The sequence below is a fragment of the Anolis carolinensis genome, chromosome 3, assembly GCF_035594765.1.
Source record: "Anolis carolinensis isolate JA03-04 chromosome 3, rAnoCar3.1.pri, whole genome shotgun sequence".
NCBI classification, from domain to species: domain Eukaryota; kingdom Metazoa; phylum Chordata; class Lepidosauria; order Squamata; family Dactyloidae; genus Anolis; species Anolis carolinensis.
Window position 1 is genome coordinate 16,270,131 of NC_085843.1, and position 27,008 is coordinate 16,297,138.

Consider the following 27,008-nt stretch of genomic DNA (forward strand, 5'->3'; position numbering starts at 1 on the left):
TTTTGGCCTTCAACTCCCAGAAATCCTATCAGCTGGTAAACTGACTGGGATTTCTGGGAATTGTAGGCCAAAACACCTGGGGACTCACAGTTGAGAACCACTGCTATAGCATAATCATTTTGGTTTCCTTTAGCACTGATGACGCCTTAGAGATCCTGCCCAAAAAAATCAAAATTTCAAGAATTCAGTAGAAGATTCAAGTAGCCTATGATGAAATCATGGGATATAAGGGATAACCAAAAAAATGCAAGTGAAGCAGCCACATATAAAAGCCTATTCTAATGTATGAAGTGTATACGGGAGATATCCTGAAATGAAGTAATTCACAGTGCAAGCTTTTATTGTCCTCTCTTATACAGAGGAAATTACTGGATGCAGAATTTCTGCACATCCTCTACATGCCCTCTTGAATGATTTCCATCAGTTGGTTGATCGTCATGGCTTAGAAATGGCTGTCAATTTATTAACAACAGCAAAGGTCACCTAATTTTTTATTACTGGGAGCAGTCTATTTCCCTTCCTTTGTCTGCAGGATTTGATAGAAACTGGGACATGGCTATTATGTCTCAGCAAATGTATATTATACAGTCTATAGAAGCAGAGATTTGTAAGAATTCATTTAGAGACTGTCCATCCTTACAATGCTTTGGGACTTCAAGTTCCATGGAGATGATAATAGGCCTTGTTGTTGTGTTGTTATTGAATTCTTCCAAATCATTTCCGACTCATGGTGACCCTAAAGTGAATTTATCATGGGCTTTTGTGAGATTGAGAGAAGCCCATAGTCACCTAGGACCTCATCACACTAGAGAGTATGGTTCCACTTCAAATCCAGTGCTGCCTCCTGTAGAATTTTGGAGTTTGTAGTCCAGAATCTGCTGGCGCTGACTTGCAACTTGGGTCCCATTCACACTGCCTAATGTTATCAAAGGAATTCCACTATAATTTCCATGTCTATATCTTACAGAATGCTTGGGGCTGGACTGTAGCACAGCTGGTAAATCACCAGAAGTAATAAGATCTACCAACTGAAAGGTGGCCAGTTCAAAGCCCAGTCGGTGTGAGCTCCCAACCATCAAGCCCAGCTCACTGTTTACCTAAGAAGCTTGAAAACAGCTTATAAGCAGTAAGTAGAGAAATTAGGTTTGGCAAATTGAGGGGGAGGTATTTTATGACACCATAAATAACAAGACCAGAAATCCGGTGACTGAGAGGAAGGTGGAAGGAGGAAGTCCTGATGTCTCTTCATCATAGAGAATGGAGCATCAGCACCCCTTGTGACTGAATTTGAGTGCAACCTCGACCTCCAAGGCACCAAAAAACTGGACTTCAAGACTACATACCTCCTTCTGTCTGTCTTAAAATCACAGAATCAGAGAATAATAGAGTTGGAAGAGACCTCATGGGCCATCTAGCCCAACCCTCTGCCAAGAAGCAGGAAATCGCATTCAAAGCACCCCTGGCCATTGGCCATCCAGCCTCTGCTTAAAAGCCTCCAAAGAAGGAGCCTCCACCACAGTCCGGGAGAGAGAGTTCCACTGCCAAACAGCTCTCACAGTCAGGAAGTTCTTCCTAATGTTCAGGTGAAATCTCCTTTCCTGTAGTTTGAAGCCATTGTTCCGCGTCCTACTCTGCAGGGCAGCAGAAAATAAGCTTGCTCTCTCCTCCCTATGACTTCCCCTCACATATTTGTACATGGCTATCATGTCTCGTCTCAGCCTTCTCTTCTGCAGGCTAAACATCCCTAGCTCTTTCAGCTGCTCCTCATAGGACTTGTTCTCCATTCCCTTGATCATTTGAGTCGCCCTTCTCTAGACACATTCCAGCTTGTCAACATCTTCTTTCAATTACAGTGCCCTGAATTGGACACAGTATTCCAGGTATGGTCTGACCAAGGCAGAATAGAGGGTTAGCATGATTTCCCTGGATCTAGACACTATACTCCCATTGATGCAAGCCAAATCCCATTGGCTGCTTTAGCTGCCACATCACATTATAGGCTCATGTTTAACTTGTTGTCAGCAAGGACTCCAAGGTCTTTTTCACACGTACTGCTGTTGAGCCAAGCGTCCCCCATTCTGTATCTTTGCATTCCATTTTTTTTCTGCCTAAGTGGAGTATCTTGCATTTGTCCCTGTTAAACTTCATTTTGTTAGTTTCAGCCCATCTTTCTAGTCTGTTAAGGTCGTTTTGAATGCTGCTCCTGGCTGAGTTTTTCCTGTTGTTTTTTGTCAATGCGACTGTCACCTGGGATGGCGACATCAATGATCCAAACCTTTTTCTTTTCCACAACTGTGATGTCTGGTGTGTTGTGTTCCAGAACTTTGTCAGTCTGGATTCGGAAGTCCCACAGTATCTTTGCGTGCCCATTCTCCAATACTTTTGCAGGTTTGTGATCCCACCAGTTCTTTGCTGCTGGCAGGTGGTACTTGAGGCATAAGTTCCAATGAATCATTTGGGCCACATAGTTGTGCCTCTGTTTGTAGTCTGTCTGTGTGATTTTCTTACAGCAGCTGAAGATATGATCAATGGTTCTTCAGTTTCCTTGCAGAGTCTGCATTTTGGGTCATAAGCTGATTTTTCAATCTTGGCCGTAATTGCATTTGTTCTGATGGCTTGCTCCTGGGTTGCAAGGATCAGGCCTTCTGTCTCCTTCTTCAGGGTCCCATTTGTGAGCCATAGCCAGGTCTTCTCCTTATCAGCTTTTCCTTCAATTTTGTCAAGGAACTTTCCATGCAATGTTTTGTTGTGCCAGCTGTCAGCTCTAGTTTGTAGTGCAGTTTTCTTGTATTGATTTTTTTGTCTGCTGTGCTTTGAGGAGTTTCTGATTTTTGACTTCAATCAAAGCAGGTTCTTCACTTTGCTTTACATATTCTGCCAGGACATGTTCTTCTTCTTTGACTGCTTGTTTTACTTGTAAATTATTATTATTATTATTTTGGTTAGTCAATAGAGCTCTGTGAGTGAGAATTGAAAGTAATGTGCCTCTCTTTAAACTGGAAACCTTAGGGTTCCATTGCATGTTCCCATGGCAGTCAAAGCAGAATTATAGTGCTGAAATGTAGTGTGAAAGGATTAAATAAACAGGTGAGAACAGGTGGAAGACCATAAGCAATTTCCTGGATGACTCATGTGTAGCATGTTCCTGCCATCTAGTGGTAAAATTCTGACATTACAGAAAACTCATTAAAAAATGCTGCTCAAAACAATGCAAGGCAGATTTCTTTCCCTAGAGCTTGGAAAAACAACTTCTGTAGACTGTGGCTCTGAGCTTTTCACAGCCAGGTTGCCACTGACCCCAGGCCTTTGGTCTTTAATTGGATGAGGCAGGAGGGCTTTTCATAGAGTGATTCAGTATATAGGCATCAGATCCTACTTGATCTTGGAAGCTAAGCAAAATCAGCCCCAGATTGGATGGGAAATTGCCAAGGTGCTTGTAAGCTAGATTTCTGAGGAAGGAACTGCCTTTCCTTAACTAATAATACCATAAGGGACTCATGAAATCTATGTAAACTGGCAGACAACTGGAAGGTACATACAGATAATATTTTTAGTTTATATTTTGTGCACATTTTAAACTGTTTTATAGCTTTAATTTTTAAAATTGTTCATTCTTTTAACATTTTTTGTTATCATATGCAATCAGCCATGTTTGATCTCATATTGGGAGAAACATGGAATATAAATAAACAAGTACAGGATTTGGCTCACATTCTGAACATTTAAGACTTTATCAAAAGCCTGGATTCCTGCCATTACTCGACAGACAAGACAGCAAGATGATTTACTACTTGCTTGTCCAAGTAGTGCAGTTATATTTATCAGAAACAGACATAACTGTGATGGATGGGGTCAAAATGAAAGGGAGGAATCTCAGAGTAAGAGCACTGCCTTGAAAAGTGTGTGTGTGTATTTCCCTCTCTATGTAGATCTTCTGCTTTTATCTGGTGCCATAATGTAGCTTAGATTGACATCGGATGTATTGATCCTGAAGGCATCACCCTTGATACACATCATAAGGAATTGTTTTTGTGTTTATTTGTTTATTTGTTTATTTATTTACAATATTTATATTCTGCCCTTCTCACCCTGAAGGGGACTCAGTACGAATCACAATGTACATATACATGGCAAACATTCAATGCCATTAGACATACAACATACAGACACAGACACAGAGGCAATTTAACATTTTCCAGCTTCTGGTTTCGTGATGGTATGCTCATTTCCAGCCACAGGGGGAGCTGCTGCTTCATCATCCACTGTGACATCGAGTCCTTGATGAAGTACTTTCTCATGCTGCTGGTTGTTTTATGGTGTCATTAGTTAAATTAGCCTCCCTGCATAAAGCGGTACTTAAATTTCCTACTCGACAGATGCAACTGTCCTTCAGGTTGCTTAGGTCAACAAAGAATTAGGCTATTAAATGGCTGAATGCCCAATCCGACCCTATTATGTATATCTATGTGAAGTTTGGGAACCTATCCATCACAGATATGGGGTTGAAATCTACCCCGACATTTTGCCTCTTTTAAAAATAGGAACATAAGACTCTGTTTTCTACTAAGAGAGATGGTCATCCTACCCAGCACCGCCAACCCCAATGGAAATAGTTCAAACCATTTAAAAATACTTCAGATGCCCAATGAAGACATATAAACACATGCTATTTAATCTGGAAGCTATTTAATCTCATCTCTCCTTCAATGCCCTCTGCAATCAAATGCAAATCAAAATTAAAACTAATTCCCTAAAGTATATGTTTTATAAACCCAGGTTAGTTGTGTTTCTAAATCAATTTTCCCCTGTGCTTTGATAAGAGTGCTAGGGATTTCTTCTTTTCATTTGATGCATTTTCTGATGTTGGGCAGGCTAATAAAACATTCTTTAATATTGATGTGTATAAATGTGTTTGCAGCTCAATATTGATTTTTTCCGTTAAAAGTCAACACAGTTGGAATATCAGAATCGTTCGTAGTACAGAAGCTTCCACCAAGAGATGTTTTGAAAAAGGGAATGTAAGAATTTGTTAAAAAATACTGTTAAGTTGTTACCAAAGTTTTCAGGCAGGATTTCCTCCTAGCATTACATGGTGATCCCTGGATTGTTTACCATCCAAATAGTAACCAGGATTGGCCATGCTTAACTTCCAAAATCAGCATGTAGAGTATTGAAACATTTCAGGAACTTCTGGGATAGTTGCTATTGAGATATAAGAAAATAAATATGGAAAGATTGTTCAAATATATTTTAAAATGGATTGTTTTGTTCACAGAAAATTCTTTAAAAGGGTTTTATTCTACATAAATATCATAAATTATATAGAAAACAGTACTTTCTGTGCAGAAAAGGACATTTTCCATGCAAGGATTAATATTTCTGGACTTAAATGTTGTTTTTTTCCATGCAGAAAATGTTTTGCTGCAAAAACAAGGACAACCACCTGTGAATTTTGCACAGAATAAGTTACAAATGGCAATTACTCTTTGAAAACTCCACATATGTCTGTGTAATATAGGTGAACAAAGTCAGCTTTGACAGTATGAGAAATTATGGAGGTGGAAGTCACCACAGGGGCCATCCACTCCAATCCCCTGTCATTGAGAAACACACAATCAAAGCACTCCTGACAGATGGCCATCTAGTCTCTGCTTAAAAACCTTCAGAGGAGGAAAGTCCATCACACTCCAATATATTCCACTACCGAGCAGCTCTTACCATCAGGAAATTTCTTTTAATGTTTAGGAGGAATCTTTTACTTTTAATTTGACTCTACTGCTCCATGTCCTAGGACCTCATCAGATGCAGCCCCCCCCCCCCCCCAAACTCTATTTCTACACACTTTAAAAGCAATTTACAGAGCTCTGTGTCCCATGGAGCCTATCATATGATTCAAATCTACTTCTGGTCATTCTCCTTGGGACTCCATCTTAAAAATATGTTCAAAGTGTGCAGAATCTGAGATTTTAGGAGTTGGGTAGCCATTGTCTTTAGAGCTCCCTATTCATGCAGAAATGGGTAAAGGTGCTTATTTACATGTGGGATGATAATTGCCAGATCCCCTCCTATGTTAAGTCATGATAGGGACAGCAAACATTAATGCCAATTACACAGTTGACAAGGACAGACAACACAGAAGAGGTAAAGATAGTTCCTCGATCAGGTGCATTTATAACTACATTTAAAAGTGCTACATATTTTATCTAATCACATATTTGTTTTCGACCCTGCTAGGTGAGCAGGTGAGCTGGGGTTAACAGCAGGTGCTCATCCCCAACCCAGGCTCGAACTGTTGACCTTTCGATCAGTAGGCTCTTTCTGCAGCACAGTGGTTTAGCTTGCTGTGCTAAGCCTGGCTCCTTCTCTTCTCCAAGCTAAACATATCCAGCTCCCTAAAGTGCTCCTCACAAGGTGTGGCTTCACAGTTGATGCAACAAGTCTCCTTTTGTTGGAATTAACCAACAGGATTCTAGCCGTACGGTTGTACATTCCTGAATAGTGCAGAACTATTCGTCAGTGCCTTGAAAGTACAATCATCCCTCTAAATCCATGGATTCTGCATTCATGGATTTAGCCATTCACAGCTTGAAAATACATATTAAAAATCAAAAAAGGAAACAAGGCAGAATAGAGGGGTAGGATGACTTCCCTGGATCTAGACGCTATACCCCTATTGATGCAGGCCAAAATCCCATTGGCTTTTTTTTTCGCTGCTGCATCACATTGTTGGCTCATGTTTAACTTATTGTCCACAAGGACTCCAAGATCTTTTTCACACGTACTGCTGTTGAGCCAGGCATCCCCCATTCTGTATCTTTGCATTTCATTTTTTCTACCTAAGTGGAGTATCTTGCATTTGTCACTGTTGAACTTCATTTTGTTAGTTTTGGCCCATCTCTCTAATCTGTTAAGATCGTTTTGAATTCTGCTCCTGTCTTCTGTTGGCTATCCCTCCCAGTTTGGTGTCGTCTGCAAACTTGATGATCATGCCTTCTAAAGATATTATTAATAATATCTTTATTAATGTCATTTATATTAGGAACACCATTTTACTACATCATTGTATATAATGGGACATAATAATAATAATAATAATAATAATAATAATAATAATAACTTTATTTATAACCTGCCACCATCTCCCCGTGGGGACTCGGGGCGGCTCACAGTGTTACAAAAGTAACAGCGCAAATACATTAACAATATACACAGTTTAAAACACAAGAAGATGATAAAACAGAAGTTAAAACAAAGGTTTATACAACAGTAATAATATCAAACAACCACCAATGCAATTCAGTCAACTTTAAAGGTGGGGGGGACTTGGCCATCCATGGGGTTTGGTATCCATGAAGGGTCCTGGATACAAACCCCAGTGGATACCAAGGATCCACTGAACCACTTTCTTCACTGTGGAGTGTAAAAACTGCCCCTCCACATTGCCCCATACAATAATATGCAGGCCACTGGCACATACACAATTGGATGCACAATGTCAGTGTTCAGTATGTTAGTGTAAAGTAGTATTTGTCATCATGGATGCTTTGATGCTGTAGAAATAATAAAGTTTGACATCATTTCAATTGCCATTGCTCAAAGCAGTGGAATCATGAAGAACTTGAGCCCTTCTCTTCCAAAGAGTCCTGGTATCTCTGTAAACTACACACTCCAGGATTCAATAGCATTGACCCATGACAGTAAAAGTAGTGTCTTTAGCTGTTCTTTTCCAAAGAGTCCAGGTGTCTCAGCTAACTATACACCCCAGAATTCCATAGCACTGAGCCATGCCAGAGAAAGTAGTGTAAAACTGTATCAATTCTACAATGTAGATACACCCTTTGTTTGGGTATCTTTACATTGTGCCAGCACAACGTCACATCTTGGCCAATGAGATATGTGTAACAAATTGTGACTACAGTGGAAGCTAGCTACTTTTAACAGGGCTTAGAATGATATATCTAACTATTTCAGTTCAGAAAGCAGACTTTTCAAGCTCTGCCTCGGCTTCTGAAGGCACCTGTCACCCAGCTCCTGTGAACAAAGCGATGGCAGTGCCAGGCCATGAGTGTTGGCACGGGATCAACACTTGGAGCCTGGCCTGCTGAAGGATCTGTCTTCTCCCATCTGCATAGCCTGCAGGAGGAGCTGAGATCTGTGCAAAAGGAGCAGAGCGAGGAGGACTTCGCCCCCTTGAATGGAATGTGCGTGTGTTGCTTGTGTGCTCTTGTTGCAGGGATTGGAGGGGATCAGACTGAATACAGAGCTTGGGGAAAACACTTGAGAAGGAAGGATGTGGACCACTCTGCAAGCTGCCACCGAACCCACTTTCACTGGGGGCACCAGCTGTGGCAGCCGGAGACGCTTCTGGGTGCTGGCTGTGGGGCTGGTAGTCGCCGTGTTCCTGCTTGGCTTCCTTATCGGTATCTGTCAGACTGTGCCAACTTTTGATCTGCTAAAACAGTGTTTGTAGAGAAAGAATCGGGGGGTGCATGTGTGTGTGATTTGTCATTCATTTTGTCAGGAAAATGAATTCTACATTCTATGGAGAGAGGTCTGTTCCTGAAGATTGTTGGGGGCAAGGCCATTTTTCTTTCTTTTTTTGAGTAAGGAAATTGATACATTGTTTTACTAAAGGCTAACACAAATTTCCTTACTTACTTTCTTCTGTCCTTCCCTTTCTTTCTTTTTATGTCTCCTTTCTTCTTACATTTCTTTTGAGGAACCCAGAAAAACTACAGTCTTCTCCCTCGCAGCAAGTATTATTCACCAGAGACTTTGAGACAGGCAAAGCATTTATGGAATTCACTAAGCTGCACAGCCGGACTCAAAAAGGACTTGTTAAAAAAAGTCTGGAAGTAAAGGAAGTAAAGTCTTTGAGTACCAAGAAATGATGAGGTTTAAACTGAATTTTATGAATATAGAGCAGCACCTTTAAATGATAGATTATGAAGCCAAAAACCAAAGAAGAAAGGGTAGCTCTTTTTGTTCTAAATTGTCACTTTCCCAGGACTAGTTGTAATTGGGAGGGGAGTTTTGGATGACGTTTGTGTGAGTTTTATCTGGGTGGAAACTTCTTTGAATACTTTGGACTGAGCTGGAAGCTGATTTTTGATCTTATGTTATGTTTTAATCATGTATTATGTGAGGGTGTATCTTCATGAGCAGGAAATCCTGGGACCAGTCTGAAACTGAAATCTGCTTTTACATGGTTCTGCTCACAAACTGCATCAGTGGAAGGAACAGTGTCTGAACTATTCAGTTGGCCTGAACCCTGAGTTCCTAGCCATCACATTTGCTGACATTAGCAAAGGCAGGAAAAGCAGGATAGCCACGTGAACAGTGGGGTCATCACAAATTAGAGCTGGCCAAACTGTTCACACATATTCTGAAATGTGGGTCCTACAGAGCTTCGAAGAAACTTTGGAAAAGCTTTGGAGCATTTCCTGGCTTGTCTTCCTCGGGGCTCAACCAAGTCAAGCAAATGTGCCTCAGGTTGGGAGTGAGATGACTTTGTGAGTCATGTGGCTGTCACAGAACACCAAGGTATTTGGTCCACATGTACCCTTATTCTATAATTGTTAAAGGCACATTAACTGTATATTTTTGTGTATTTTAGAACACCTTATCTCCTGTCTGTTAAGATTAGGGAAAGGTTTTTTGTTGTTATTGTCTCTTCTTTCCCCCCCTCATTATTTCTAACATTCAGGGCTGTGAGCATTGTTTGCATAGCCCATCAACCCACAGGGAAAAGTTTCAGCAAACATAGGGAAATTTACACAAGTATAAAACTCTTTACAGAAGCAAACCTTTCGCTTGACCCCGTCCATAGCCTAGTGAGGATTCAGGGTGTTGATCTGTCATGGAATACTGCATATCTGTTTTGAGATGGAAGAGAAGGGAAGATGTGGACTAAAAAAATTGAATCCTCAATGGGAAACACTTAACACTAACACCTTTTTTATGGTTACTATTGTAGTATTATTTGCTATCCGTATCCATAGTTCTTCACAAGGGCGGGGATTCTAGTGGTGTAAGTTATTGAATATTAGTGTCCAATGCAAAATGTTGCATTTACTTATGGAAGTGACATTGCACATATAGATGTGGCCACTCATCTGAATACCCAAGTATATGTTCACATGGTTTGAATTCTGTATCCAGTTGTACCCTTTGGTATGCATCCAGTTGTGCAATGTTGTTATTCGGTACAGACAATTGTCTGCTATTCAGACAATGTGTAACTCTACAGTAGGTGATTTACTGTAGACAAATGTGATGTAGCTGGAGTTCTCACCAAGTCAAACAAAAAAATATAATAATGAAAGAATGGTCCTTCATCCTAGTGTTTATATACTGCTGGATTTCTATGAGGCAGACTATAACTGAATATTGCAAACATAATGACAAGAAGTCCATGTATATATAACTAGTTAAAGGTAAAGGTTTTCCCCTGACATTAAGTCTAGCCATGTCTGACTCTGGGGATTGGTGCTCATCTCCATTTCTAAACTGAAGAATCAGCATTGTCCGTAGACACCTGCAAGGTCATGTAGCCGGCATGACTGCATTGAGCGCCGTTACCTTCCCACCGGAGCGGTGCCTAGTGATCTACTCATATTTGCATGTTTTCAAACTGCTAGGTTGGCAGAAGCTAGGGCTAACAGCGGGAGCTCACCCCACTCCCTAGTTTCAAACTACCGACCTTTGAGTCAGCAAGTTCAGCAGCCTAGCGGTTTCAATCCACTGTGCCACCTGGGGCTCCTATATAACTAGATAGAATATAACTAGATAACTAGATAGAATATATATATTCTATATAACTAGATAGAATATATTAAAATTATGCAACAAATTCTATATTACATTTGACACATATGCACTGCCCCCAAAATTCCAGGCATCCAAAGAAGATACCAGTAGTGCAGGATGTGATTGCAGAAGCCAATAAAATTCTATGGCTAGCTTCTGGTGCAGCTATTGACAGAAGCTGACCTACATACTTGAGCTGGAAACCTAAAGAGAACACTCCTCTAGGCATTGCTAGGTTCTCCAGCACAATTCTACAGTATTTAAAGCTATCATATTTCCTCTTGACCTTCTCTTCTTCAATCTAAACACACCCAGTTCCCTATACCATTCCTCATCAGACTTGGCTTCCAGAACTTTGCCCACTTTGGTTGCCTTTCTGTGGACACATTCCATCTTGGATTCCCTCCATTTAAGTACTAGCTCAATTTGACTCTACTTAGCTTCCATGATCAGAGGGGATTCAGTGCCTCTATGATATTTAAGCTCTTCCTATTTCTGATGTAAAACTTCTGGCCCTGTTTCTAAGGAGAGAAATGCAGAGCATTGAATCCTGCACAGATCATATGGAGATGTCCTCCTGGTTTTGGAGACTAGCCTTAAAACATAAATGGATTCTTCAGAGCATGTTCAGATCACTTTGCTTGTAAAGACTTTGGGAATTAGTGTGTGCCTGTGCAAAGAAGGAAAACTCCATCTTCTTTTTGTAACAAACTCTGTAAAATGGTTTTTGCATATGTTGCCTGTCATATTTCCTTTTGGGAAAATCATCAATTTCATCTGTCTACCAGGCTGGCTGAGTAATACAGATCAATCACCAAAGACATGCTCTCATCAGAAGATGAAGAGGGTATTTATGAAAGAAATGAAAGCAGAGAACATCAAGGATTTTTTACGGTAAGTGAAACAGACCCTACTGAATGCCTTTACACACACACATGCACAGACTACTCATCCTTTGAATTTTATATCATGGTTGTTTTGTGCCTTCAAGTTGACTCCTATTTATGGCAAACTGTTTGGAGAGTGTTCTTGGCAAAATATATTCAGGGGGAGGCTTGTCACCACTTTGTTGTTGTTATCGACTTTCCAGTTTGTTAAGGTGAACCTGTTGTGGGGTTTTCTTGGCAAGATTTGTTCAGAAACTATTTGCTTTTGCATTAGGGGTTGGGCTTAGCACAGTGGGTTAAACCACTAGCTGCAGAAAATCCTGCTGATCTAAAGGTTGACAGTTCAAGCCCTGGTTGGGTGAGCACCCGCTGTCAGCCCCAGCTCCCTACCCACACAGCAGATTGAAAAAAGAAATGTGAATAGATAAATAGGTACTGCTTTAAGCGTTGAGGTAATAAAAGGCATCCATAAGGACATGCCAGTAATTCGATTAGGAGGACGTCTAAGGGCAAAGTTCCTTGGCATGGAAGATGGAGTGACAGCATCCCCCCCCCCCCCCCCATGGTCGGAGTCGAGTACAGTCTCCAGATGAAGGAAATGGAAAAGATGGGAAAAGCCTTTGCCTCTGTTTATGTATTGTTTGTTCTTGTTAAATTGTAGAATGGCATTGAATGTTTACCGTATATGTTCTGTAATCTGCCCTGAGTCCCCTCAGGGAGAGAGGGCGGAATATAGATAAAGTTTATTATTATTATTGGAAACACAACAAGATGAGTCCACAGCAGACACTCTGCTGGCTGTTGTACTGGATCACACGTTGGACACTTCCCAAGTGTCTAGGACTGTGTGATGTATCGGTGAATAATGCAGGCAGATCCCAGTAAGGTGGCCTTCTGCAGCTGGCAGGTGGTAATTTTGTCAGCTCCGATTGTGTTTAAGTGCAGGCCAAGGCCTTTAGGTACTGCACCCAGTTTGCCGATCACCACTGGGACCACCTTGACTGGCTTGTGCCAGAGTCTTTGTAGTTTGATCTTTAAATCCTCATATGTCAACTTTTCCAGTTGTTTCTCCTCAATCCTGCCATCACCTGGGATTGCGACATCAACAATCCATACTTTGTCTTTTAACACGATCGTGAGGTCAGGAATATTGTGCTCTAAAACCCTGTCTGTCCGAATTTGGAAGTCCCAGAGTAGCTTGACATGTTCATTCTGTGTAACTTTTTCCGGCTTGTGATCCCACCAGTTCTTTGTCACAGGCAGATGGTATTTGTGGCACAAGTTCCAATTAATCATTTGAGCAACGGTGTTATGCCTCTGCTTGTAGTCTTGTCTGTGCGATCTTCTTGCAGCAGCTGAGGATGTGTTCTGTTGTTTCATCTGCTTCCTTGCAGAGCCTACATTTGGGATCTGTTGTCGACTTTTCAATTTTGGCTTTGATGGCATTGGTTCTAATGGCTTATTCTTGGGCTGCCAGAATCAGGCCCTCCGTCTCCTTTTTCAAAGTTCCATTTGTGAGCCACAACCATGTTTTTTCTTTGTCAATTTGACTCTCGATTTTTCCTAGGAACTGTCCATGGAGAGCCTTCTTTTGTCAATTTTCTCTTCTGCTCTGGATTTTGTTTTTATGGTATTCACTCTTCGTATTTTGAACTTGAAGCAGTTTACTACTGTTGACTTCCCTCAATGTTGGTTCTTGACTGCCTTTTACATAATCTGCCAGGGCATGTTTCTCTTCCTCTACCGTTTGTTTCACTTACAGAAGCCCTCTTCCTCCTGATTTTCTGGGCAGGTGAAGTCTGTCGACATCACTACGTGGGTGTAATGACTAGTGGATTGTCATCAGTTTTTTATCTTTCTGTCCAGATCATCTAGCTCTGCTTGTGTCCAGTTCACAATTCATTATTATTATTATTTTATTATGACACAGCAAACAAGATATGCTGGATTTTGTATAATAATAATAATAATAATAATAATAATAATAATAATAATAATAACTGACAAAGTTCTGGAACACAACACACCAGACATCACAGTTGTGGAAAAGAACAAGGTTTGGATAATTGATGCTGCCATCCCAGGTGACAGTCGCATTGACGAAAAACAACAGGAAAAACTCAGCCGCTATCAGGACCTCAAGATTGAACTTCAAAGACTCTGGCAGAAACCAGTGCAGGTAGTGATGGGCACACTGGGTGCCGTGCCAAAAGATCTCAGCCAGCATTTGGAAACAATAGACATTGACAAAATTACGATCTGCCAACTGCAAAAGGCCACCCTGCTGGGATCTGCATGCATCATCCGAAAATACATCACACAGTCCTAGACACTTGGGAAGTGTTTGACTTGTGGTTTTGTGAAACAAAATCCAGCATGTCTATCTTGTTTGCTGTGTCATACAACGTCGTTGTGTCAATAATAATAATAATAATTATTATTATTATTTCTCTATGGCTGAGAGAGTATAACTTGATCAAGGTCAGTGGGTTTCCATGACTAAGCAGGGATTCAAATCCTGTTCTCCCAGGGTCCTAGGGTACATTCATACCATAGAATTAATGTTGAGTAAATACCACTTTAATCCTATGGAGTCATGGGAGAAAAGAAGATAATAGCTTTTTGAAGAGCCAATGTGGTGTGACAGAGTAGCATGAAAGTAGTCTGACAGAGACTATATTGTCAGTGGTACACACTGATTTCTTTTGTCTTGCTTTCCCTTCTACAGCAGGAATGGGAACAATGCAGCCCTCCAGATGTTGGTGGGTTGCCCTTGCTATCAACATGGCTGGTTAGATCTCCTAAGAGTCCAACAATATTTGGAAGGTTACAGGATTCTTGCAACAGCCCTAGGCAAATGAGAAAACAAGACCAACTGGGTAACCAGACTGATTGAAAAGTCCTATATATTGTTCTTGTTCTTTCTGTTGTTGTTGTTGTTGTTGTTGTTGTTGTTGTTGTTGTTGTTGTTATTAGCCTCCAAGTCATTTCCAATTTTTGGTGACCAAGGAGATTTGCTTTGCCATCCTCTGAGATTCCTAAAAGGTTATTTTCCCAGGTAAAATAGAAATGGAGAGTTGTGTGCTTTTTTCATTTTTGTTGGTGTCCTGACCCCTAACCTCAACAAATGTTAAGGGCTGACTATACTTCCAATAACAAAGAGATGATATGCATTTATCATTTCTGTGCAAAAGAAAAGGGGAAATCCAAAGGGAAAATAGTAAGACCCTCTGTCATTCAAGGCAGGAGAATCCATTTACATTGACTAGCAACCACTGTACCTGTTTTACAGCATCCTGGAAATATTATCAGTTATTGGGACTGTGGTATTTTCTAAGATTAATTTGGTTACATACTCTGTATCTTGCTAAAATGACTTACAATACACTGACTTGCAATTATGCTGACTTGTAATTACAACATCAGCTGGTTTTTCATCCATGCCGCTGTTATTATTCGGAATGCTAGAGCACAGCTCACTTTTCCAGTGGGGAAAAATACTATGGCACAGAATCATTAGTGATTTAACAAAGCCACTGTTCCAGTCATGATTTCTAACGTGTTGAAATTTGTCTACCCACTGTCAGCTCTATACATTTTGTGGTCATTAGGCAGCACTGAAAAGGAGTTTTGAAGTCTCTCTCTGTTTCATTCACTCGTTCATTCATTCATTTAAGACTGCAATATCTCTGAGGGCATGTTACATATTTTAGAAGTTAACAAGGGGAAAGCAGAGACTCATTTTGTTCCCCAAACAGCCAATATAAATCTTAAATTACAGAAGAAAAATGGCATTTAAATGATTGGGGAAATAGGTATGTGCGTCTTAATTAAGTAGGCCAATTGGGGTTTTCAAATTATAACTGCCTTCAGCCAAATGTGATTTTTAATTAACAAGAAGACTTCAGAATTGCAACCATGGAAGCCTGCCTTTCCCAACCTGGTCCCTTCCAGAGATGTTGTACTACCATCCCCATCTTATTTCAATTCTCCTTTCATCTCCTGGTTTGGGAATATTGGAAGCTATAGTGTCCTATACCTGGAAAGAAGAAGGTTGCATAAGCTTGATATTAGCTATGTGCTTCCCTTTCCCTTCTGCATCAGTGAAAAGTCCCTCTTTCTTTACTTTTTTACTTACTTAAGTGATCCCTCATTGTCAGAGTATGATGTCCCTCCAATTGTAGTGTCTTGGTGGTGGGTACGTAGGTGACTGTGGCGTCCTATTCTTGACTCACATGTTCTTTCACAGTGAGGACATTGATTTCCAGGTGGAATGTGGTCCCAATCAGGGAAATTTCTCCCTTTCACCTCTACTCATGCCTCTTCGAACTCCGCAGCACTGCTGGTCCCAACTAAACTCCAATTAGAGTGCTCAAGGGCCAGGGCTTCCCAGTTCTCAGTATCTATGCCGCAGTTTTTGAGGTTAGCTTTAAGCCCATCTTTAAATCTCTTTTTCTTTCCACCAACATTCTGTTTTCCATTCCTGAGTTGGGAGTATAGTAACTGCTTTGGGAGACGGTGATCGGGCATTCGGACAATGCGGCCAATCCAGCGGAGTTGATGGCGTAGGAGCATCACTTCAATGCTGGTGGTCTTTGCTTCTTTCAGCATGCTGACATTTGTCCACTTGCCTTCCCAAGAGATTTGCAGGATTTTTTGGAGGCAACACTGGTGGAATCATCCCAGGAGTTGAGTGTGACATCTGTAAACAGACCACGTTTTGCAGGCATATAGCAGGGTTGGGAGGACAATAGCTCTATAAACATGCATCTTGGTGTCCCCTCTTTCTTTAGTTGCCCATTGTATCTGGAGCTTGGACAGGTTGTTTTTAGAAAATATTGCCCCCAGAATCTTCAAATGGCTGATCAGCAAGGAAACCTAGAAGCTGAAGTCCCAACATTTTGTTTCCCCAAGTTCTGTCCATATTTCACTCACAAAATGATCTTCAAAGAAGATCATAAAACCTTTCTAGGTGGCTGGAAACATTCATTGATATGAACCCTCACATCCCAGCCTGTATGGGTCCTTCAGGTTTGTAACCAGCACTTTTACTGCTACCTTTCTCCTGATCCGATCCTGGAAACCTCAGGGTCTGGAATGATTCAGAGCTGGTAATTTGACTCCCTTGTCTTTTTCTCTTTCTTTCCCTGTCTCTCATTAGCCCTCTAGTGATAGACTGCAGACTCCAGTTTTTACTCTCTATTTATCAAGTGACACATTCTATACCCTCCCACATTTCACAGCTGAAAACCAGAATGAAGGCAGCCAAGATACAGCAGAATGTAGTCAAGTTGGTAAAAGTTATTGAGGAAGAACACACAAGCTAAGATATGCAGGAGCAGTTTTCTTATTCCTGAACCTACTGAAAAGGGAAAAATTTCATCTCCTCTCCACTCTGCTGAATTACCTATGTGTAAATTACTTTTGTACTTCGAACTCAGTTTGCAGCAATTGAAGCAAATGGAGAGCAAGGGTTTCAAAAGCAGCCCAGAAATGGGACAGCGAGGGCTTCATCAGGACCGTCCCTACCAAAACAGAATAGTTGGGGTGGGGGGTCTGGTTTTCTACTTCAGAAAAGTTCTTTCTTTTCATTAGTTAGGCTTTAGAAATACAATATGACCTTCATATCAACAGGCGATACATTGCTGAACTTACCATGGGAGTAGAAAACTGGATTATACTGAACTCTACTGAAATGAATGACTTCTGCTGGAAATTACCTTAGAGTAAAACTGGAGGGTCAAAAAAAAAGATAGATATCCTAGAAAGATATCCTCTCTAGAAATTTGCTAGACTCACCAGGGCAAATCTATGAGGGTTGAATGAAAAGTAATGCCTCCACCTTCATAACTCTTCAACAGATGACAGTACGGTATGCGGCAGGTACTGGCTTGTTTAGTAGACTCTCCTCTACAGTTCCATTTGGCGGGAAGCCTTAGCATTGAATGGTTGTGTTGTTAAAGTGCGAAGTATGGAACCCTGCGCAGACGGTCAGTAAACGCGACTTAAGCAACGTGCAGTCATTGAATTCTTGACAGCAGAAGGTGTCACCTCAAAGGAGATTCATCAGAGAATGCAAGCTGTTAATGGTGATTGGGTTGATGTGAGTACTGTGCATTGTTGGGTAAGTTTAAAGATGTTGAAGTGGGAACATCTGACTTACGTGACAAACAAAGAGTTGGACTGAGTTTCACAAGCAAAAGGTTGACAGATTGATTCAGGATGATCATCGTATCACTCAGAGAGAAATTTCAAGCATAATTGGCATTTTACGATGGGTACTGTGAGACGCTGGTTGCAGAAACAGAGTGTCACCTTCTTCCATCACAGCTTCAGAAAACTTGTTCATCGTTGGCAGAAATGTATCCAGTTGTCTGGTGATTATGTGGAAAAGTGATTAGTGATAGTTAAAGAGCACATTCTAAGGATTATTTCTGCATTTGATTTATTAAAATATTCCCATCCAAACTGAAGTAACGAAGGTGGAGGCATGACTCGTATGGTAATGTTCAGTGGAAGTATACTATATTTATATATTAATTTTTTATTTACAACATTTATATTCCATCCTTCTCACCCCAAAGGGGACTCAGGGCAGATCACAGGAAATATAAACGGCAAACATTCAATACTGTTAGACATATATGACAGACAATAGATAGAGGTATTTGTTGACATTTTTTCCAGCTTCGGTGTCCTGGAGGTTGTGCTCAATTCCAGCCACAGGGGGTGCTGCTGCTCCGTCATCTATGACAACAAGTCCTTGATCACCGACTTTTCCTCCTACTCTTTGATTGCCAGCATTTTCTGTTTTTTTCTTTTTTTATGGTGGTATAAAAATACCTCCCCACTTAAGTGGTGCTTAATTTCTCTACTAACAGCTCACAGCTGTTTTCTAACTGCTTAGGTCAACAGTGAGCTAGGCTGAAGGTCGGGTGCTCACCCTGACCCGGGCTTTAAACTGCCAACCTTTTGGTTGGTAGAGATCTATTACTGCTTGAGATTAGCCAGCTGTGCTAAAGCCTGGCCCCTGGAGGGCATAGAAAATTCCAAGGGCAGATATCTTTTGTTGAGCACAAGCACTTTATTGTACTGAAATTTCAAACTCCGTTTCAAAACTGGTTAACAAATCTAATGAAACAATGGATATAACTTCCACTCTCAAATAAATAACACACTTGTCTCTCTCTTCCAGTAATTTTACTCAGCAGCCTCACCTGGCTGGCACACAGGAGAATCTACACCTGGCTGAACAAATACAAGCCCAGTGGGAGGCATTTGGCCTGGACTCAGTTCACCTGGCTCCTTACGACGTTCTGCTTTCCTACCCAAATGAGACAAATCCCAATTACATCTCAATTCTTGATGAGCATGGAAATGAGGTAAATGAGAGAAAATCTTCCCCCACTTTTTTTAGTCAACAATTCCTTGTAAAAAATTTCACAAGAAGGAAACCATAAATACATGGAAAAATTGGTGTTCTCCACATAAGTCAAGACATATATGGATATGATTCAATGGTGTAGCTAGCTACCAATTGGGGGGAGAGAATTGGGGTACCCCCATATTGGGCTGCTGGAATCAAAACAGAGATGACTGTTCTACCTTTAATGGCTGTGTAGAAGAGGAGATTTCAGCACATGCAACCTGTTTGCACGACAAGTGACACGTACTGAAATTCCATCTTCAAAGGGTACAAAAGCCATTTCCAATTTTTTGTCAATTTTCACTCCTACCCTGTTCTGCCTTCTCCAGAATATTGCTAACACTGCAGAGAGTGAGGCCTGAAAACTGTACACATTTGTAACTTTGGAAATGTATTGCACCAATTTCTAACATTGCAGAGAGTGAAGCTTGAAAATTGTTCATATTCAAAATTCCTATAATGGCTGTGTTTGTTTATAATGGTAATTTTGCCTGCCTACTCCTTTTCTTAAGATACCTAAGCTATATTTTAAGCTATCAACTGAAGAGTTTTTATGGGTTTTTTAAAAAAATGTTGGGATCCCTTTTGCAATTGAGCGATGGTAAAAAGGCTTCTTACATCTAATGAGAAATCAAAATTAATGAGTGAGATTAGAAGTGATCCGCTGCATCAGAGGTATGTCTAATTGAGATTATGTTTCTGCAGTAGCACATCAGGTAGCTGTGGGAGTCTCATAAAGAGGTCATCGGTGCACATGCTCCATCTCAGTAACTGATATTTGGAAATGTAATGGAAGTTGGAACCCCTATCTAGACTGATCCACAGCTCCAACCCTTCAGCTCCAACCACTCACTTTTTCCTTTTACCCTCACGATCCTTCCTTGGATCCTTTGCTCTCAAGGTGGCTGCTACATTGGGAAAGTTGCTGTGTGGATCAGTGAATTCAGAGTAGTAACGTGGGACCAGTTCTCCCTTTCAGTTCAACACTGTTGTAGAAAATAAAACCAATCACGATGTGTTATGCAACAATTAATTTCAACATGAACTCTTTGAAATTTTTATATATATTCCCAGCTCTCAAAATCATATTCACACGGTGTCAGTTCTTCTCTTCCTGGCTGGTTTTCATGCAGTACCTTATTGCCTTGCCTGTTTCTCCCTGACTCTAGTCCCATCTACTTCGACAACCTAAATTATTTTTGCTTCAGACTGATGCTGGATTCTGTTAAGGGATTTGTACCAACCCGCTCTCGAACTGCGACAGCAGTGGGAGTGGTGTCCTGGCTGTCTAGTTGGGCCAAATCTAGTTCAGCCCTGCTGGATGGGCAACCTTATTTTTTGTGTTATTTGTCACTGCAGCAGCCGCCACAGACTTCTGGTGAACTCCTGGTTGTCACTCGTGACCTTTGCCAATGTCAGCAAAGGTGCCAATGTAACTTGGAAAGAGGAGGGGGAAAGTAGAGGGCAACCCCCTCCTCTCTACAAGCCTTTGCTAACACCAGTGATAGTCCAAAACTCAGTTGCCATGACTGTGGTGAAAACTGATGCAGAAGGAAGTGCTACCCATTTACTATGATCTGTGAAGCACGGGGAAAACAGGATAGTGGCACTGACATACTAGCAGGCTTATGTTTGGCCTGTGTGGGAAAATGTGATTGGGAAACTATGTTTTTTAATCTGTTTTATTGCATTTATGTGTTTTAACTGTTTTATAATTTGAAATGTTATATTTATTATTTGTATGTATAATGCGGCATTGAATTTTGCCGTAGTCTGTAAGCCGCTCTGAGTCCCCTTCGGGGTGAGAAGAGCGGGGTATAAATATAGCAAATAAATAAATAAATAAATGTGCCCAAGTGAGCCATTTCTGAATTAGAACCAGCCCATTTGTTTGCACCAACCTCAAAGTGTGGAGTTTCTCCAGACTTTTAAGAAAGCATTCACCAACTTCTGCTATCGTGAGTAAAATCAGGTCACCGTAACTGTTTTTACCTTGCATCAAGGGCACCCAGGAGCAATTTCTGGCCTGCTTTGGGATTTGTGGTCCATGATGATAAGCCCTCTAGCTCTTTAACAGACAAGTGTATAGATCTTGTGCCCCACTGACTCATCTTCATAGCATTCCAAAGGCTACAACGTGCTACCCAGGCTCTCTAATTCTTAGAAGATATTTGCAATCCCAACTTATTGCCCCTTATAGCCCCTTATCTATGGAATGCCTTGCCAGTTGAAATTCGAACTACCCGAGACCTACTTGCTTTTCGGAAAGCCTGTTAAACCCTTCTCTTCCGACAAGCCTTTGAAGGGTGAAAACTTGGGGCTATGTCCGCTCTTATTGTTATCTAAAGCTAACTGTATTGTTTTATCTATTTTGTAAACCGCTCCGAGCCAAATTGGGGGTAGTGGTATATAAGTCCAATAAATAAATAAATAAATAATCAGTTCATTGTTGAAGGCTTTTATGGCCAGAATCACTGAATTGCTGTGGGTTTTCCTGGTTGTATGGCCATGTTCCAGAAGCATTCTCTCCTAATATTTCATCCACATCCATGGTAGGCATCCTCAGAGGTTGTGAGGTATATTGGAAACTAAGCAAGGGAGGTTTATATATCTGTTTATATATCAACATATTATTTGAGAACACAGAAATGCTGGACCAATCTAACAACCACCATGTCAGACTACACAGAGAACCCATTGAATTCCACAAGCATGTGGATAATTTCAACAGAAAACCATGAAAATGAACAAAATCAGTATTAAAAAAATCTCTAAAATCAGGACAGTAAATAAAGTACAACACTCTGAAAACAAGAGAATTACAGGCACAAAACAATTAGGGCCAGCTAAAACTTCCCAACAAAGGATTCCCCCAAGCAGGAAGCAGCCAGACCTTGAAGCTGAAAGGCTATTCAATGTTAATCAAGCTGGCCAATTGCAACATTAACACTTGTCTCAAACAGACAAGAGTTCTTTCTCCCATCATGGACGTTCCAGATATGTAAAGCCCACTTGAGTAATTTTCAACATACTTCACAACCTCCGAGGATGTCTGCCACAGATGCAGGTGAAACATCAGAAAAGAATGCTTCTGGAACATAACCATACAGCCTGGAAAACTCACAGCAACCCTCTAATCAGTGCATTGCTTGAATGAATCAGATTTGTTTTTAATATGCTTCCTCCCCTTCTGTTTCTGTCTCACCTAGATTTTCAATACCTCGTTATTTGAGCCGCCACCCCCAGGATATGAAAATATTGATAATGTTGTACCTCCTTACAGTGCTTTCTCAGCCCAGGGAATGCCAGAGGTAAGAATCAATGGGAAAAATTGCTTTGTTAAAATGGTTATGGATTGTTCAAATTGTCACGTTCCTTTGTATTTTTTGACAGTGCAGTAAACCTCACAGTCTGGTATCTGGTGGCATATTGAAGCTGCTTGGATCTATGTAACTTTCCTCCAATTTGGTGGAATTTAAAGGTTTTTTCTCTCTCTTGGAAATGTGACAATGTGACAGCACTTAAAAGAGACTTATTGAGTACAGCAGTACTAGCCTTAAGAAGTTTTCATTGTCTCAGTGTCCTAAATTCAATTACTAGAGTAGACATATTGAATCAACTTTTGAATGGAAAGTCAACTCATGAAAATCCTATTCATTCAATAGATTTGGTCTAGTTCAAATTGCTTGTTGAATTTCTAAGTCCAGTATGACCCCTGTATCCATGAGTAATAGTGAACCCCAATGAAATGAAGAACATTAGTCCAAGAATACCATAAAATCAATCTCGAGGAGTCAGCAATTATACAAAGTGGATATATTTTTTCAAATATGAATCTCAGGTACTGGTCCTAACCTCTTTGAGATACCTTATTATCTCTTCTTTTGCTGCATCCTTGTTTTCTCACTACTACTAAATGTTAAACTATCTTAAGTTCTGTTTTGGCTTAGCACCCCTTTATAATTTTTAATGGAATCTGCCTAATGTGAGGGCCTTCCCCCATCTCCTGCTCTTTTCATAGAAAAATAGAGCTGGAAGAGACCACATGGTCCTTTCAGTCCAACCCCCTGTCATGCAGGAAAAGCACAATTAAAGCACTCCTGACAGATGACCATCCACCCTCTGTTTAAAAGCCTCCAAAAAAGGAGCTTCCACTGGACTCCAGGGCAGAGAGTTCCACTGTTGAACAGGTCTCAGAGTCAGGATTTTCTTCCCAATGTTTAGGTGGCATCTCCTTTCATGAAATTTGAATCCATTGCCCCGAATCTTAGTCTCCAGGGCAGCAGAGCCAATTAAAAAACATTAAAGTTTTTCTTACATTTGAGTTTGCCCCCAAAAGCTGTTGCTCACCACTGGAATATTTCCTCTGTATAGTAATAATGCAGTTATTATTGTTCTTCCCTGTGCCATTATCACACCCCAAAACCAAGGAACCTCCGGTGGCACAATGGGTTAAACCCTTGTGCCAGCAGGACTGCCTACCAGATTTGGCACTTCGAATCTGGAGAGCGGGGTGAGCTCCTGTCTGTCAGCTCCAGCTTCCCATGCGGGGACATGAGAGAAGCCTTCCACAGGAAGTAAAACATCTGGGTGTCCCCTGGGCAACATCCTTGCAGACGGCCAATTCTGTCACACCAGAGGTGAAAAAACCAATACCAGATAATGGATGCATCTGCACCATAGGAATAATGCCATTCAACACCACTTTAGCCAGGGCTCAGTACTATGGAATTATGGGAGTTGTAGTTTGCATCAGCATTTTTTGGCAGAGATGGCTAAAGTTATTATAAAACTACTGCTTCCAGGATTCCATTGCATTGAGCCTTTCCATTTGAAGTAGTGTTGAGCTGCATTAATTTAAGTGTAGATGAACCCTAAACTCAGACTAAAACCTGGAACACATTCTATTGATGTGGAAATGACATTATGGCATATGCTTCATGTGTGTGTTTAAATCTGAAAAAAATAGAAATATGCACAATGAATTTTTTCTGATTTCTGCTGGAGGGTGGTGTTGAAATAAAAAAGACCATCTAAGTCAAAATCCATAAATTACCATTAATCCCATTGGGAGAAGATACATGTGCTTTGCTCCTTCTTTTCTTCTTAGCTTCAGTGTTTCTGGTCAGTTATCTGCTCCCATATGGTCCTCTAATGAAGCCAAGTAGGTCTTCTGCCCTTTATCATTTTTTTACACATCTTTTAAACTTCTGCTTTCAATGCTCTAGGGAGATCTGGTATATGTAAACTATGGCAGCATAGAAGACTTCCACAAACTGGAGCGAGAGATGGGAATTAATTGCTCTGGGAAAATTGTCATTGCAAGATATGGGAAAATCTTCAGAGGAAATAAGGTAATTATAATATTGTATCTCAGAATGTGGAAGCCATACTCTCTGGGGACACAGATAGAATTTTTGTTAAAATTGTTAATGTTGCTTTGGTGTTTTGATGTAAATGTACTATAATGAAGGGAAAGCCATAGCTATGTGACAGATCTTATGTTCTTCATACTGAGGACTGATTTAGTGAAATTACAACAGCACTGCAGTCATCTCTCTTATCATTTCTGAATAATTCATTGATCACAGATGAGGTGGTAGCAGAAATCTCCGAATGTGCCTATGCATTCATCTATGGGTGTTCCCTATTTATTATACGCCTTCATATACAAAGCATTGTAGTGTAGTACAAGTGCCCCCCCCCCCCACATTTGTGTGTTTACATTTAGTGGATTTGATTATTTCCAAATGTTATTAATGTGGTCTGTCTAGAACAGTGGTTCTCAACTTGTTGGTCCTCAGGTGTTTTGGCCTACAACTCCTAGAAATCCCAGCCGGTTATCCAGCCGTTGGGATTTCTGGAAGTTGAATGCCAAAACATCTGGGGACCCACAGGTTGAGAATCATTGATCTAGAATCTCTAGCTTCAACTATTGTTTCAGTTTCTGCCAGAGGTTGAACACAAAGTTATGCTGGAACACCTAGGTATCTCCAGGAACTCTATCCTCCAGCACAACTCTGTAGTCAACTTGATCATAAAGTCACACTGGAAGACTTAGAGTTCATGGGAGTTGTAGTTTTTCAAGGTCTTTAGCATTCTCTGACAAAGTGGTGGACTTTCTGTAGGTATCTGGCTGGGCATTTTGGAAACAGTATGGTAGATGTGATGAACTTGATTCCATTAAACCAGGCATAGGCAAACTTCGGCTCTCCAAGTGTTTTGGACTTCAACTCCCACAATTCCTAACAGTAGGCTGTTCTGAATTGTGGGAGCTAAAATCTAAAATACCTGGAAGGCCGAAGTTAGCCCATGCCTGCAGTAATATATTATATTTTAATTATATTCTGCTCTCTCTCTCTGAGGGGATTCAGGGTGGATTACAGGTACCTATATGGCAAACATTCCAGATATTCTGTTATACAATGGACAGAGACATGGTACATAAACAGAGGCAAGACTTCCCTCTTTTCATTTTCTGGCATCTGACTGTGCTGAACTTGGCCATGGGGGGTTGCTGTGGTTTCATTTTCTACTCTGAGGAACCTGTTGTCCATGGATTCCTTTCCTGGTTGGATTTTTTGCATGTTTTTCAGTGGTACCTATTTATCTACTTACATAGTTGTTTTTGAACTGCTAGTTGGGCAGAAGCAGGATTTTCTATAGCAGGCGGTTTAAACCGCTGTGCTAGCCCAGCCCCAATTAAACCATTTAATGTGACTATAATCAATATTTTGCCTACTGCTATGATTCTCATTTGTGACATAAGAATGTAAGTGGAGTCATGTTAGATCAGACTGAGTAATAATAAATAAATAAAACTTTATATTCCTCCCTCTCTTCCCAAGGGGAGTCAGGGCGATTTACAACAAATACTGGCAAACATTCAATGCCGTAGAGACTGGACAAAGACAAAATACCAACCCACTCAGATCCCTGATCTACATCAAAAATAATAACACATTATTAAATTAAACAATAACAGCATATACAAAATATGAAGAATTGTGTAGTCAACATTCTGTCAACACTGTGGCCAACCAGTTGGGGACCTCATCAAATTGGATCTACTTTAAATCCAGTTTCTGTCTCCTGCAGAATCCCGTGGCTTGTAGTTTAAGGAGGGGTCTTTAAACTGCTCAGCCAGGCAGGTCCTGGGCCTCACTAAATGACAAACCCCAGAATTATGCAGGAGGCAGAAACTGGATTTAAAGTGGATCCATGCTCTGGTGTGATGAGGCTGTGTCAGCACAACTTCTATTGTACATTCTGTGCCTACTATATAGAGATATATTACCTCTGACACTAGGGCTACTTCACAGCTATCTTGATTCACAGTTTCTGTGACCCTTAACATCCATTAATTCAGTGGTTCGCAACCTGGGGCCCCAGATGTTTTTGGCCTTCAACTCCCAGAAATCCTAACAGCTGGTAAACTGGCTGGGATTTCTGGGAGTTGTAGGTCAAAAACATCTGAGGACCCCAGGTTGAGAACCACTGCATTAATTGTAAAACCCTTCACATGGACATTTACTACATCTTGTGCTAGCAAGTTCCCCAGTTTAACTGTGTGGCTCTTGCCTCCCTAGGTTAAGAATGCTGAAATGGCAGGTGCCAAGGGTGTTATTTTGTACTCTGACCCTGCTAACTCCTGCGCTCCTGGAGTAGATCCATACCCAGATGGCTGGAATCTTCCGGGAGGTGGGGCCCAACGTGGAAATGTGCTGATCCTGAATGGCGCTGGGGATCCACTTACTCCAGGCTACCCAGCAAAAGGTGAACAGTCCCAAGGAATAATCTCTACACAACTGCCTGGGAGTGTAGTGAAGCCTCCTTCAGAAGTTTTCAAAGGGAGTCTGGATGACCATTGACCAGAAGTGTTTTGG

At 40.9% G+C, this 27,008-nt stretch overlaps 1 protein-coding gene across 1 annotated transcript in view; it reads left to right on the forward strand.

Annotated features, from left to right (window-relative positions):
- Positions 1-8,147: 8,147 nt before the first annotated feature.
- Positions 8,148-27,008, forward strand: part of LOC100551729 (putative N-acetylated-alpha-linked acidic dipeptidase) — a 42,189-nt gene continuing 23,328 nt past the window's right edge. The window contains exons 1-6 of the mRNA XM_003219368.4: positions 8,148-8,420; positions 11,598-11,703; positions 18,892-19,078; positions 22,332-22,433; positions 24,351-24,476; positions 26,712-26,898. Coding sequence (XP_003219416.3) covers positions 8,291-8,420; positions 11,598-11,703; positions 18,892-19,078; positions 22,332-22,433; positions 24,351-24,476; positions 26,712-26,898 — 838 coding nt within the window. The 5' untranslated portion in view covers positions 8,148-8,290. The remainder of the gene's footprint in view (positions 8,421-11,597; positions 11,704-18,891; positions 19,079-22,331; positions 22,434-24,350; positions 24,477-26,711; positions 26,899-27,008) is intronic.